The sequence below is a fragment of the Chamaea fasciata genome, unplaced genomic scaffold, assembly GCF_029207755.1.
Source record: "Chamaea fasciata isolate MVZ Bird 193981 ecotype frontalis unplaced genomic scaffold, bChaFas1.0.hap1 SCAF_2, whole genome shotgun sequence".
NCBI lineage: Eukaryota > Metazoa > Chordata > Aves > Passeriformes > Sylviidae > Chamaea > Chamaea fasciata.
The window spans coordinates 27275163-27290078 of NW_027094087.1; the positions used below are offsets into that span (position 1 = coordinate 27275163).

Here is a 14916-nt window from a genome sequence, read left to right on the forward strand (position 1 = left end):
GTAAGAGTGAGAAAACACATGGGTACAGTTAATAGGTAAAGAAGAGTCTGCATAAGCAAGCAAAGCAAAACAAAGAATCATTCACCACTTTCCATGGGCAAGCAGGTGTTCAACCATTCCCAGGCCAGCAGGGCTCCATCATGTGTCATGGTTACTTTGAAGAAAATTAACTCTTCCACAGCCAAAACCAGCACAGCATGGGATAAAAAACATCCAGGCATTCTCAGGAAGCAAGTGGTCTTAAAAAAATTGTAGACCTGAAATAAAGAATGCCAGCAATGCTTTGCTGACATAAAACTGGGAACAGGGAAAAATCCAGCAATCTTTTAACAGTGAGTAGAGCTGCGCAAACTAAAATGTAATGAAAAGAGGGCAAAATGTTTACTTCCTTCTCAAAGAATATTAAGAATTGATAAATGTATTTATATAAGTGATGTAAATATATTTGCGGAATGAAAGGCAGAGCTACAATCAATCATGGAACTCTACCAAAATGAGAGAAGTTAGATTTCTTAGGCAGTAAATATTTACACTTTGTTAGTGCTGAACTAACCAGCCCAGCTGGCTTAGTGTGAATGCTATGGAGATAACTCGGAAGGGTCAAGAGTTACACCAGAGAGTTTAGGATCAGCAACAACAACTCTCTCATCCTGAAGAGTTTTGCACAGGCTTGTCAAATGTGGGGAATCACCTAACCACAGCCTTGTTATTTATAATACCAGTATATCATCTATAACCCCCAAACAATAATTTCTTTTCCCTTTGACTCATTCAAGAGCATACTTCCAGTATAAATCTGGAGAATGTCAGGTTTGATTTTTTCACCATTTTGTGTGTGTTTTCAAGCTGTAGCACTTCCATTGTCTCTTATTGACCTACTACAAAAGCATCTTACTATGGCAATTTCTAGCCAAAACTTTTCCATTTAGAGAGCCGCAATTCACAAGAAGCCTTGATTTTGTCTACTTTTTGGTTGGAAACATGTTTACAGCCAAATTCCACACTGCTTGTTTGACCTATCAGTTTCAACACAACTTGTAAGAAAAAATATTCAGCCTCCAAATTAACAAAATATAAAATAGGAGCATAAAAATAATCTGTGAAACAAGCCTTTGCGTGGAACTGAACATATCTCTGCCTTCTCCAACGCCGTAATGAAGTGCGTTGACATGGTAGATGCTGTATTGCCAGCTTCATATACTTGAGGTTCAGAATTTTAGAAATTGTGAGACAGGCTTAACAAAGTTCACCATAGCTGGGCTGCCATGGAACAACACTTCAGGGTAGGATTGCAAGAGGAAAGCAGCAAGCAGAAGCAAGACATGCAGAAACCTGTAGTCCTCAATACAAGCAAAAAATTGTCAGGGATTTTGCATAAATAAAAATCACCTGGCCTTTACACTGCTCATAGGAAATTGAAAATCAGTTCATCTCCATACAGCCCTCATTCTGCCCTGACCCCTACTTTGCAAATATAAGTTTAAAACAGCAGGTGAACATAATATTGCCAAGGAAGCAGAGGAGTCAGCTCTCATCATGGAGGCCCTTTATTTTTACTTAAGTTGGCCAAATGCTCATGCCATAACAATACCTGAAGTACAAATTTAGGAAGTCTTGGTGATTGTCAAAGTGGTTGCTGAGTATCTTCATGAGCAGGAGAGTCTGGCTAAAATGAGCACCACCATATATCAGAGACTTGGAAACTTCATCAGTATTAATGGAACCCAAGGACTTTGTCAATCTCAATGGATCTCAAGTAGATGTAGACCTGTGAGAGCTCTGGATGTCACATACTGCCATGCCCTCAGGTGTGAGAAGTAAAGGGTCATATAATGGTGATTCTGATAAAAGACTAATCTCTCATTTTTTTTTTTTAATCAAGCAAGACAATTTTTGGCAGAAGCAGAGAGGAACAGAGGAGGCAGCAGACAAGAATATATACCTCATCGATACTTCCAATATAGTCAAAGAAATCTTTCAGCCAAGACTGTGATCTCTCATGCCCCACGTGTCAATGAGAGCTTTTCAAATAGTTAACACCTTCTCGTGAATCACTCTGACATCTTTCATCATCTGCAAGGGATTTCATAGAACAGTTCTATGAATCAGAGGTTGCCAATAGCCAGTAAACTTAACAACTCTTCTCGAGAAACAGAGGCACTATCACAATGATCATCTTCAGCATCAAATATGACTTCACTTCAACACAAATGTTCACGAACTATGACCACTCTCCCCTAAAATTCTCCCTTCAATGGCAGTCTTCTCATTTTCACAGAAAGACCCTTTGCCACCAGTCCAAGCTTTCTCATGAAACAGGTACAACGTGGAACAAGCAAACTTGCACAGTCATCACCATTAATAAATTCCCAAAGCCGTCAGTTCAACCAGATACGCAGTTAATTTCACATATTGAGTGTCCTGTTTTTTTGTTGCCTACAGTGAAGAAGAAAGCTATCTCTCAGCAACAGAAGCCCTCATAATGCTGAGTTCCCCTTCACAAACAATAGGAGTTGCAGTATCACTACTGCTGCTGCCTCAGGAGAAAGCAAAAGGTGGTGTATTGCTTTCACAGTGTTCATTTACAAGGAGCAGGCTGGACTGGCAGTGATGTGGTGTGGTGCTTTTATGAGATTGTCCCTGCAGCTGGTGGCTGACCTTGGAAGCAGTCCTTTGCCCCCAGAAGAACAAACATCTGCAACATGGTCACAATGACATTCTAGAAGGTACCAGAATGACAATGCAGATGCCATACAAACTGCAACACTACAAGGCATGAGAATGGCACATATCAGAAATGCATTATGATGTGCTCTTGCTAATTTGGCAGTGTCCATTAGGAATGCAAATCCATGCCAGAACTGGACAAAATCTGTCTGTATCACTAAACAGACTGACAGCTCAGGCTGAGAAACCATGCCAAGATAAAAACTACGTTCTTTTCAGTTCATGTGACTATTTGCTTTCATAAAAGAACATATTTGCTCTTTCACTGACCCCTGTGGATGCCTGTTTGCAGGGATGTAACTGAAATATAACACCCGTTTTTCCTGAGGCAGAAAAAGGAACCAGATTGAGTTTCCTCCCTCTGAGGTGTGCTGCCTTTATGGCACATGGCTGGAGCAAAGTGCAGTGAAAGCTAGTGGAAAAACTAGGCTGAAACAGTGTTGCCTTTGAGTGGAGAATATCTAATGCAGGAAAAAAAAAGGATCTCAGTTACAGACCTAGTTTTCAGGCAAAATGTATCTTTACTAAAATAGATTTTACTCATTCTTCTTTTCTTTTCTTTGAGTTTCTTTTCACACTAAGTTATCTATCTCTGGTCTTCTATAGCTAAATTATACTGTGGCTTTGTCACACTTGCTTTAGACTGTGCACCTTAGGCTGAGAACAGGCATCAAGAAACATGTGGGATTCTGTTCTTGACTTGCTACAATGCACAGCACCCCTCAGAAAGGGGCCAGTACCAATAATAGCAGTGTCCTCTTCTTCTCCAGAGCACAACTCATCAATAAAATAGTTAAGTGATTTCTGTGTCTGGCAACACTTTCCCCATTCTCCCACCCCGCTATTTACTGAAAGAATTTGAACAAAGTGCAATGTTATACAATAGGAATGCAGGACCATCTTATGGAGAGACACTGTGGGTCCCACCAGCAACAGGAAACGATGCCAAATTCCTGCTCAGGAATCTACATTCTGGAACAGGCACTTCAACCTCTTTCTCCTCTTCCCACGTCTATTACATTTTAGTCTACAGCAAGTTGCACAGTTGCTGAATTCCAACCCAAGTAGGCTGTATTTTACTTTTGGGTGGTAATTCCCAAATATTTTAGGTGTGGTTCCCCAGCAAAACCATTTAGTGCTGGTGAAAGGAAAAGAGCATCCCCCTTTCTTCAACACAGAAATAGGCTATGAGGTCCTTTCTCCTCTCCTGTGGCCATACTAGTGCTTCCTGCATGTTTCTGTGACTGTTAGTGTATTAACACAAGAAAAAATAGCACTTTTTTCCTTTTTACTGGTTTATGCCCTGTTAGCCATTCAGAATATGTCAGGGAGGGCTCCAGTGTATAACAGGTTTGGCAACATAAGCAGCAAGAATATGTTGCTAGAACCAGGGAGGAAGATAAGGAACAGAAACTCTGTGGCAATTACACATTAACTTTTCTCACTGCATCTCATGTCCTTCAGCTGCAAAGTTTCTTATTTTAGAATGGTGAAATTACGTCTGGAGAAAAGGAATGTTCCACAGTAAAGCTGTTCAGCATACACAGGTCTGATTTTCTCTTCTTTCCAGAGACAGCTAGTACAGTCTAGAATGACAGCAAATTATCTTCCTGTGTTCTTTTAACTATTCTCAGCTGAGTCCTTAGTTTCATCTTACAACTATTTCTTTCTGGTCATTTGCTCTTTCCACACTATGGAAATTTCCACAGTGTGGAAATGGGATCCTTTCACCATATTCTGGCAGTAGGATCTTAACTGTCCTCCTTCTTCACATTTAGTCATGGCCATCTCCTCCTCTGTCTGATCCACATTAGGAGCTCTAAATTAGCAAAAGAGGAGAGGTCACTGTACTGTCCCATTTAGAAGCACTTCAGTCACCAGGGTGGATTCGTTCAGAGAAGTGCATACTGCTAGTTTACACCCCACATACAGTAACATCTCAGTAGAAGTACTGCAGTGTGCAGAGATTCTACACAAGTGAAGAAAGTCTTCCAGCAAAAAGTAAATTAGACCAAGCTGGGCTCTGTCATTAAATCAGCTGCAGAAACTTTTACCAATGGTAATGAAACCTCACAAATTTAAAGTGCTTGCCCTAAGGAGAGCTCTGAATAAAAATATGAGGAAGCTTCTAGCCTTCACTTTCTTTTTTTTTTTTTCCCAGACAAAATGCAAAACATGATGTATGTGAATTTAAAAGTGTGTAAGAGGATATAAAACCCCTCATATCATCTTGGTAAATGCTTGCTATTTTTCTGTTCTTCTCCTGGCAGGAGAAGGAGGTGCTGCTTTGTTACTTTTAAATATTTAGGAACTTTAGGTGTGCAGAGAGCCCTGAAAACACTTCACATCTTGAATGTGACTCCTCACTTTCAGAAAAGAGAAATCCTTTAGTTCTGCACAACATAACAAGTGTCTCTGACTCAATCTCTGTACATTTATGTTTTTCAGGCATCCTTCAGACAGCTGAAGAATTAACAGCAGCAGTGGAAGATCTTTGTGTAATATCAGTCCTTCTGTGACCACTTCTCAGCCCTGATCTACAGAGAAAGGCCCCTGCAGGTAGAAGACAGTCATGCCAAAAAATCCACCACGCAGTGACTACACATATAACTTCCAACCACTGTCCTGTAAGAGCTGGAATAAACTGGAAGGAAACAGAGACTGCCAGTTCCCAAGAAATGTATGACCATTAAGCTCTGGCTGGTCAAATATAAGTAGTTTTCTCAAAGTTACATACATATTTTGAATATCCAAGTATAGGCATTCTGCTTTCCTTGGGATTTTGCTTTCTCCTGCCTAAAATTGCCCAGAAACATCAACTAGAACTCATGACTGCCCCATGATCTCTAGATAAAATGCAGTGATGCAATTTGCCTAGTCACAAAAGTGACTATGCAAAACCTAGGGGACAAAAGGAGAGGCAGACAAGACTGGAAAAGGTGGTTCAATAACACTTTGTCCCCAGTACTTGCTCAGGTTCTCAGAAATTGCTTCAGGATGAGGTTATGGGGAAGAATAGACTTAGCGATTATGGTCAGATTAATCGTGCCGTGGTGTGCACGTCACAGGCCCTTGGGAATAAAGCAAGCTTCTCTGCATACCAAGCTGATAACTGAGCTTACTGTGGGTACTAAGTTAATTAGTAGCAGTCTGGGCAGAAGGTTGAGTAGATAGTGAGATGAAACAGGGGAAAGGTGAAATGCTTCCTAGAGGCTGACAACGAGATGCAGGAAGAAACAAAGAAAGAATTTAAAAAAAAAAAAAAAGGAAATTCACAGTCCTAACTAAAGAAATATATTGTTAAATGAAGGTTCCCACAGTATGACCGAACAACAAAGAACAGAAAGCTTTCTGTAAAAAAGAAAAAAATCTCTACTGCTCATGAAAGGGACACAGTTTAGCATGGCAGGATTAATGTCTTTGTTTACTCCCCAAGGCTTCAACACCTTGTTTAACAGACCCTGCAGAGTGATATCTCTCAGGCCTTACCCAAGCCCCACTTCATTTTCTGCGCCTTTTAATCACCAAAAACTTCTTGATGCATCTGTGTGATCAATTTTTCTTTGTTATGGATCCCAGTGACAGTCTGAACCACACTGTGGAGAAAACCAAAACAGCAAAAGACAAATTTCAGAAGCCCTTCAGAAATACTAAAAGACCTCATGTAGAAGCACTTTTCTGCTAGAAAACATATCACAAATGTTAGTTCATAGAAATTCATCCTGCTTTGTATCCTTAGACTCACAAAGCAGTATGTATCACATTCATAAACATGTTCAACTAATGCACTCACAGCTGCATCATAAAATCTTGTTGTTTTATGTGTGCTTGTAAATGAATAATAATAATTCCTAAAGATTCTGCACAGTCATCCACGAATTGCATGGGTAAAATCTACAGGAGTTACTGAACTCTGAACTTTAACAGAAATAAATTGATACAATCAATACAAGCAAAAACCAATTCGACACCAAGACCTACCATTTCTAGCATCTTTCATCCCGATATTTCATAACTATGTCCAAGACTATTTTAAAAAATGGTGCACCAATCAAAACTACTGTACAGATTTTCAGCAAAACCATTATCTTTCTATCTATCCACAAATCGAATACAGCATTTCCAATCACAGAAGTAGTTCTCCAGCAAATAATGAAGAATTTTTTCACTTTTCTGACTTTCTACTAACCTGGCAAAAAGATCTAGCCCCAAAGCTGTGCCTACTCCCCACAGGAGAATGTGCAGATAAGCAAAATGCCTCAGCTCCCTCCACACAGCTGTGTAGGAACCCTCTGTAGGAACTTACAAGGGGGATTCAACAATGGTCAAATTGTTGAGGCCTTTGGACAGTAGACAGTGTACATACCAGAGCTGGGAGTTGTCTAAAGTCATCAAGCTGGGCTGGTAATCCATGATATATCTAACAGGCTTTGCTGAGTAAAAAAATGGATGTTAGATTCTTTCTACACCTTTCTGTGGGGCTTAATCCATCAAAGCAGGAAGGTTTCCTTCTGCTCCAATGGCTTGGGCCAAGTCAATCAAATGACAGCCATGACACCCCTGAAAATTATTCCCACTCTTCCTCCCTGCTCCTCCACCACTCTCTCTATGCATTCCTATTGCTTCCCTTTAATGGGGAACTAATGGTTAGATGATACTTTAGGGATGAGATTAAGCCCACTAAATTCACTTTGGAAAAAGGTAAATACTTTCCCACTGAGACAGTTGGGCTAGTTCAGCAAGAGATCACCTGAGGACTGAGTCACTGCAAGGAAGACATGAGGAAATGGAGAACAGGCAGGAGGGTAACTTTAATCACCTCCTCAAATCAGCAGGATGTAAATCTTTTATCTCGGAGTAATGGTTCTAACAACCACCAGCTACACTGGTTAGAAAGTAGTTGCTGTTTGAACTGACACGTGCAGGTTCTACCATGGGTCAGTTACAATAAAGAGGCTGTGTAAAGAGGCTGTCAAAACAGTTTTCTCAAATCTTCCTTAGCATTACGGTCTTCTCAACACCAGGCAACCCCAAAATAGAAATCATATTTTCCATCTAAATAATAGCCTTGCAAAATGACATGCTACACACCAGAATCCTGACTTTTTCCCCCTTATGTGGGTGTTAAGTCTGCCATCTTCGAAAGAATTCTCTTGAAAGCAAAGAATGGATAACAATCAAAGCTAAAGGTCCTTTATCTGTGAGCAGCCAGAAAGGCAATTATAAGGAGAAAATATTCAAAACACAGAAACATTGACAAGTCTAGGCTGGAAGGGCAGAGGATCTGGTCCAACCTCTTACTGAGAGCTGGGCCCGGGACTCAACTGTCTTGAATATTTCCAGCCAAGAGGATTTCTCCATTTCTCTAGGCAAGTAATAGCATGTTGCTGTTTTCACATTAAAGACTGTTTTTCTTATATCCAGTGGCACTTACGCTTTTTCCTGTTGCCTCTTATCCTGTCACCATGTACCCTCATGAAAACTCCCTCCCTCCTCTCTGAAACTACCTACTACTATTGGAAAACTGTGAGTAGATACTCACCACCTACCTGCCCAAGCCTTCTCTCCTCTCGGCTGTTGAAATCCAGCCTCTTAAGCTGTTGACATTTTCCAACTCTCAAGGCATTCACCAATATCCAATTTTTCAGACCACATCCAAACTGGGGAGACTAAAACTGTACACAGTACTTCATGTGTGTCCTAACAAGTGCTGCTCAGAATAATCCCACCCCTTGATCTGTTCACTACCCTCTTACTGATGCAGCCCAGGACACAGCTTGCCTTCATTGCTTCAGGGGTGCACTGCTGACTCCTGTTGAGTTTCCCTTTCATCATGTCCACCAAGCTTATTTCAACAGAGCTGCATCCCAGTCAGTCTGGCCCCAGCCTGTACTGCTGCTTGGGATTATTCCATCCTTGCAAGACTTTACATTTATCTTTGTTGAACCTCATGCAATTCTTGTTGGCCCAAACTTCCAAACTAAGTACTATTAATAAACATTTAGCACTAGGGCATCTTCCTGTTATAGACCACTATGAGCTGCACTCTGCTCCTGGAGATAATTCATCCTATAGTATTCAAGAACTTACAGTGAAGTAAGCACTGGTGAGTTCTTCTACAGGCATTTAAGAGAAATCTCTGAATCAGCAGCCCTTACCCTTATGGAAGGTTCCATTTTCCCAGACATGACCTGAGAATAACAAATTGCTTACATGAGCACATCTAGGAAATTCCTGAAGTTTGTAGGAGATAACTTCTTGTCACAGATACTCGGTGAGATGCCCTCCTAGACTTGGAATTTGTGAATAGAGAAGGACTCGTGGGAGTGTTGGTGCGGCATCACTTGCTGTGCTGGAAGCAGTTCTGGGTCCCACTATTTCAGAGGGGTGGGAAAGTCTTTGAATGTGTACAGAGGAGGGAAACAAAGCTGGTGGAAGGGCTGGAAGGTGTGTCCTGGGAAAAGCAGCTGAGGGCTCTGGGAAAAGGGAGGATGTGAGGTAACCCCTTTGGTCTCTGCAGCTCCCTGAGGAGGGGAAGAGGAGAGGAAGGTTCTGATCCCTTCTCCCTGGGATCCAGTGATAGGACAAGTGGAGATGGTTCAAAGCTGTGTCAGGGGACATCAGGAAATATTTCTTTACCTAGAGGGTAGTCAGACACTGGAACAGGCTTCCTAGAGAGGTGGCCAATACCCCAAGCCTGTCACTGTTTAAGAGACATTTGGACAATGCCCTTAATAACATGCTTTAGCTTCTGGTCAGCCCTGAAGCAGGTGGGGAGTTGGAGAAGGTGTAGGTCCCTTCCAACTGAAATTATTCTATTCTATTCTATTCTATTCTATTCTATTCTATTCTATTCTATTCTATTCTATTCTGTTCTGTTCTGTTCTGTTCTGTTCTGTTCTGTTCCGTTCCGTTCCTTTCCATTCCATTCCATTCCATTCTAGTTTTCAGACACACACTAAAGGTTCAGATAACAGAAGTAATTCAGTACCTTGCTTATCATTACCTCTCATTCCATTCCCAGATAGATCAGGGAGTACAAATGTTTTTAACTCATGTTAAAACTCATTTTACATTTAACTATGTGAAATAATAACCTCTTTCCCCCCTTTTTCTCTTTCATTTGTAAAATCAATGAGGGCATAAAACAACATTTGACAAACAGGACTTGATCAGGACAAACGTATGAATTTACATTTTACAGAAGTCATAAATAGATTTATGTGTGGGCCACGTGGCATGGGCTGGGCAGGCAGTTGTTCCTGCTTTGTGAGGCAGAGATCAAGATTCCTTTGCTACATGGGGAAAAACCCAGAATTTTCAGGGCAGCTTCTCTCAGTGAAGTGAAGCAGACCAAAGAGATTCGACACAGGTAAGCACTCCCCCACTGCTCACTCCGCCCTCTTTCCTAACGAGTTTCCTGCTTTTGTGGGACAGACCGAGAAGAGCTGCAAAAGAGTAGAAGGTGTGTGATCGCCTAGAAACTGCTTTGGATTCAGAACCTGGAAAACGGAGATCCTACTTTCCCACATAGAACTTGTACAATGGGGTCTTCCCATCAGTTGATATCTTCCCATATTCACTAGTTTCCACCTTTTATTTTCAAAAGAAATCTTCATAGTTTCCCTACCAAAACACTCAAAAGGAGGAAGGGAGAGTTTTAACTGGTGTTCTATCCTCGGGTGAGAACAGGAGCAGCGGTGCACATTTTTCCTTGTGATGAAGAGAGAAGTTAAAACATGACTGCTCGTACCTACCAAAACCTCTTTCTGGTAAGTAGCTGCTAAAAAAATGTGTTTCTTTTGCTTATATACATTTAACTATTTTTGCTGTAATAAGGAGAAAGCACACAATATAAGATGGAGCTATATAAAACTGTTTGTTTGGAGATGCTTATTCATAAAAAATATGCCCATTGTTTCATGCTTTTTTCCTTCAAAGAGGTCTTCACCAAAACAGTGGGATAGATGTAGGTTGGTATAACACTTGCAAGACAGCTCCTTAATTATGGTATTCTTGAATGCCACAGATTCCTGGTGTTCATTCCGTATTGACTGCACACAGTGACAACTGCTGTCTCTTTCACAGAAATGGGGTTTGGAATGGGGCACAGGAAAGGCTCTCGTGTCTGAGAAGAGAGCAAAAAAAAGCACATCAACAGAGAAAAATTGAGAATACAGGCAAAAATTGAAATAAATGCCTACATTTTACAACAACACACATAGCCTAGCTACATCCAGAACCTAAAGGTACATTACTGCTCTAGTGCTACATTGAAGTAAGATGCTCAATTTACCAGGGCAGACGGGCCTATTAAATAGTGCTGCTTTTCTTCCGGGATTTGAATGAGTGTTTGAATGTTGATTATGCAAGGCACAAATGTCCTGGAATTAACCCTTAACGTTGTTCTGTGTCTTGCTTTTGCAGTAGCCTCAATCTGCCTCCCTGTTAAGCCAGACCTCTTTAGGTATATCTGGTAATAAGAGCTGATGGTCTACTTGTGTGTTTTATGTTTTGCAACTGTGTCCAAGCATTCCAACTATTCAATATGCACGCACATAGGAAATTCTAATATGTTTACATTGGTGTGCACAGATTTCCCAGGCTTATGATGTACGTGCACCTACTCGAGTGTTATGTTTTTACTTTGGTCACAAAATACTTAGAAATGTGTTTATATGCTCATGTTTCATGTTGGAAAAACTGTTTCATCTTCCACAGATGTCTGTCCCTTTAAGTGCCCATCTGTTCTCAAGTGCCTGCTACCACCATCCCTTCTGCCATGTTGTTAGAGACACGCTGGAAGAACATCCGCCAAACCTTGCTGCTTCTGTTCACTGCTGCTCTTCTCATTGGGGTCACCATGCTGGCCATCTCCTCTAACATCAACCCAGTAGGCTACTTCTTCCTGGGGGTAGGGGGAGTGTGCCTGGTCGGCTATTTGCTGAGTGTGTTTGTCGAGTGTTACCTGAGGAATCAACAACGGCATGACGCAAATGAAGTGCCTCCAAACAGGCAAAGCCAAGCAGGGTAAGCAGCAACCTGGTTACTCCTCTTTAACTCTCTCACCTCACTCATGGCCATTTTAAACACTCTTTTGCTGCCCTTCCCCTGAGGCACAAAACAAAGACTCTGTTCCCGAAGACAAAAGTTCTTCTCAGATCTTTTTCCCTCATTATTGACGTGGAGGTTGCAGATGTCAATGCCACGTATATCCTGTACCTTTTATAATATGTATTTTCTTCCCCTGGGAACTGATCCACTAAAATTTGCCAATGTTAAACCAATCCAGGCCCATTTTATTTTTCTTTGAGTAATCGAGGCTTGCCAAACAATGAGTCAGACAAGGAAAAAGAAAAAATGTTGAAGCAATACCAAATCTTATTTGGGTTTAGCTCTATAAACCTTATCTCTAGAGCAACTGTTTCTTGGCAAACTTTAAGAGAAACCTGTAACTGGGTGTGTTTCCACTCTTAAAATTCCTACTTGACCGTAATAAAACCCCTGATTTTTAGAGACTCTGAATACTACCACCTCTTTTTGGCTTCATGTTCATTTGCAGGTTCTCAACATCACCTATTTTAACCCCAGTTTTCCTACTGTCATTGAAGAGGTTAACTTTATTTGTAGCCTTGCTTCATTGTATAATCCAAATATTTATTATCCATGTGCATAAATGATTTGATGTTCCCAAACACAATGTTTATTTTTAGAAAGACTATATAAAAAAAGAAGTCTATATTGGGCCCTGCTAGTTTGGGAGCATACTTGAAGAAAACCAGTATCCTTTTATTTAAGAATACGATCTGAAAAGGAAAATGTCTCCAAAGTAACTTTTTTTCTTTGCAGATAAAAAGCATTTTTTCTTTGCATTGTTTCTTTTAAACACGGAATAATTAGTCCTTGTTTAAACTAAATAAAAATACTTAATTTTCTCCACTTCTTAAAAATGGATGGACATTGAGCTAATATATTAAAAAAATAGGTCCTGTTTTATTCCATGAGATAGCTAGTAGTTAGCAATCCTTAGTCATGAATTTTAACTGTAGGAAGACACCAGGTAAAGCCTAGGAACTGAACAGTGTGGGTAGCTACACTAACTCTAGGGAGTGTGAGAAAATGGTCAGATGAGCTATTTTCTGTACCAGTAAGAAAGCCATTCACTTGGCTGGAGAGGTGAGCTGATCCAGGGGCAGAATATCCTACACAGCATACCACATGAGATACCCCATCTCAGTCCATTTGTCGATTGTAGCATGGTCCCTATAGTCCATGATCTGTACTATAAACATAATCTACACAGTAAAATAACGTGCATGTGGCATTGCTCTCTGGCACAGGGTGAATGCTGCCTATGAAGCACCCACCTATGAGGAGGTGATGACCATGTCAGCTCCAGCAATATGGACAATTACATCCAACCCAGGCTCCGTGCCCTCGCCGCTGAGCGAGCCTCCCCCGTACGATGTCGTTATTGAATCCTCTTCCCAGCAAGAGATGATGGTGGAGGCTCTCCAGGGGCCAATGCACACCTCTGAGACAGACATGGGCTCCAGGACACAGCTGCAGCTGGTGCTGCCCCCGAGGCTGCAGCGGTTTGTTTCAGACATCCATGAGGAGAAAGACGTTGAAGAAAGGTTTGAGCCACTGGAGCCACTCACTCCACCACCTGCTTACGAGACTGCCATCAGTGATGAGGTCTTTGAAGATGCTCACCAGCCCTCTGTGTTAGGACTGATTTCACCTTCCATGAATACACAACCAAACCCTCACCCCAATACAGGATGCTCCTAGAGGGATGGTAAAATGGCTGACAATGTTTTGCCTATAAGTTTGTCTCACCATTATTTGAACCAGGACTGAATTACAGACACAGCTTCTGATGTTACTAGAATCTTTTCGCACAAAATAGAAATTAATGCAGTACCACACTGCCTTGTCTTGGCAGATACATAAAACCACTGTGAGGAAAGTTGTGTTATGTATGGCAACATTCTCAGACTGGAGATACTCCTTTATGGGAGAGGAGAAATAAATCCTGAAAGGAGACAAGGTTGCCAAAAGACCTCTGAAGAAGGACTGTAGGATGCAGCCAGAAGAATCTGCCTGGGAAAGGGGTAGAAAAGAAACAACACTAAGCCCGTTCTCCCTGTGCATTGCAAACAGCAATATTGCTGCGTGCTGTGTGGTCATCAGTCACCCTGAAATCCCTAGAGAGAACAAGCCTGCGCCCCCCACATTGCTGTTTTGCAGCAACACAAATTTATGGTCTGAGCTGTTTGTTACTGTTCCTCTGCCACACCTGCTCCACATTCTCAACTGTGCTACATGGGAGTGACTGAAGGGTGAGTGTCTGACTGCATCTGGAAGCTGCTACCACCTGATACCTGTCACTTAGGGTTAAAAAGATGATAGTATGCATCAAATGACTTCTGTTTTTCACAAAGTTCTCATCCCTCACAGCAGTGGTGGACAAGAGGGAGATAAGTTCTCCCCTGCAAGAGAGGCCAGCGATGGGATACATACACATGTAAGCATCCTCTGCTTGGACTCCATGGCTCTGCAACAGGGTGTATGTCTGCTGTATTACAGATGTACTCTAACAGATGGCCTGAGACACTTTATTGCCATCATGCACAGAAAGGCCAAAGCTCCTCCAGTTCCCTGCAGGCTCTGGAAAGGTCCAGCTTGTCTGCCAAGGCAGCAGAGCACCTGAGGACAACAGCCCCAAGAAACATTTGGCCTTCATCATGATGGTTCTAGGCTGTAGGCAGGTTCTAGCTCTCACTGATCAGTGATGCTGTGCCTTTTTAAATGGGTGAGCTAAATTGTTCGGCTCTGCAGATTCACAGTGGTCTGTAGCGTGCAAAGAGATGCATTTGCATCTGGTGAATGTCCAAATTAAAAAATAAATCTCCTGTGAAGGAGAGCAGCAATCATCACAGCCTTGCTCATGACTGCATCTTTAATTCATATGAGGAACTATCAAACCATAGGCTAGAAGCAAATAAATTATTTCTTATTGTTTGATTCTTTATAGTTCAAAGAAAAAGAAAAGACCTTTTATGTCATTTATAAATAAACAGAACTGCATTAAAAATTCCTGGTGGCATCATTAATTTTTCCTCCCAAAGAAACAGTCCACAAAGCCATGCTTTTGCTTAGATTCTGCTTATTTGATTATCTTGG

The 14916-nt window shown here is 41.4% G+C and overlaps 1 protein-coding gene across 2 annotated transcripts; it reads left to right on the forward strand.

The window, feature by feature from the left end:
* Window positions 1-10025: 10025 nt before the first annotated feature.
* Window positions 10026-14813, forward strand: TMEM139 (transmembrane protein 139). Of its 2 annotated transcripts, XM_066175405.1 has the most exons (4): window positions 10026-10099; window positions 10337-10499; window positions 11449-11757; window positions 13068-14813. In XM_066175405.1, exons 3-4 carry the CDS (start codon window positions 11510-11512, stop codon window positions 13519-13521), a joined length of 702 nt encoding a protein of 233 aa, XP_066031502.1. In that variant the 5' UTR covers window positions 10026-10099; window positions 10337-10499; window positions 11449-11509; the 3' UTR covers window positions 13522-14813. The 2 variants fall into 2 exon arrangements, with proteins under 2 accessions (XP_066031502.1, XP_066031501.1); XM_066175404.1 differs by lacking the exon at window positions 10026-10099 and having other exon boundaries at window positions 10187-10499.
* Window positions 14814-14916: the final 103 nt, after the last annotated feature.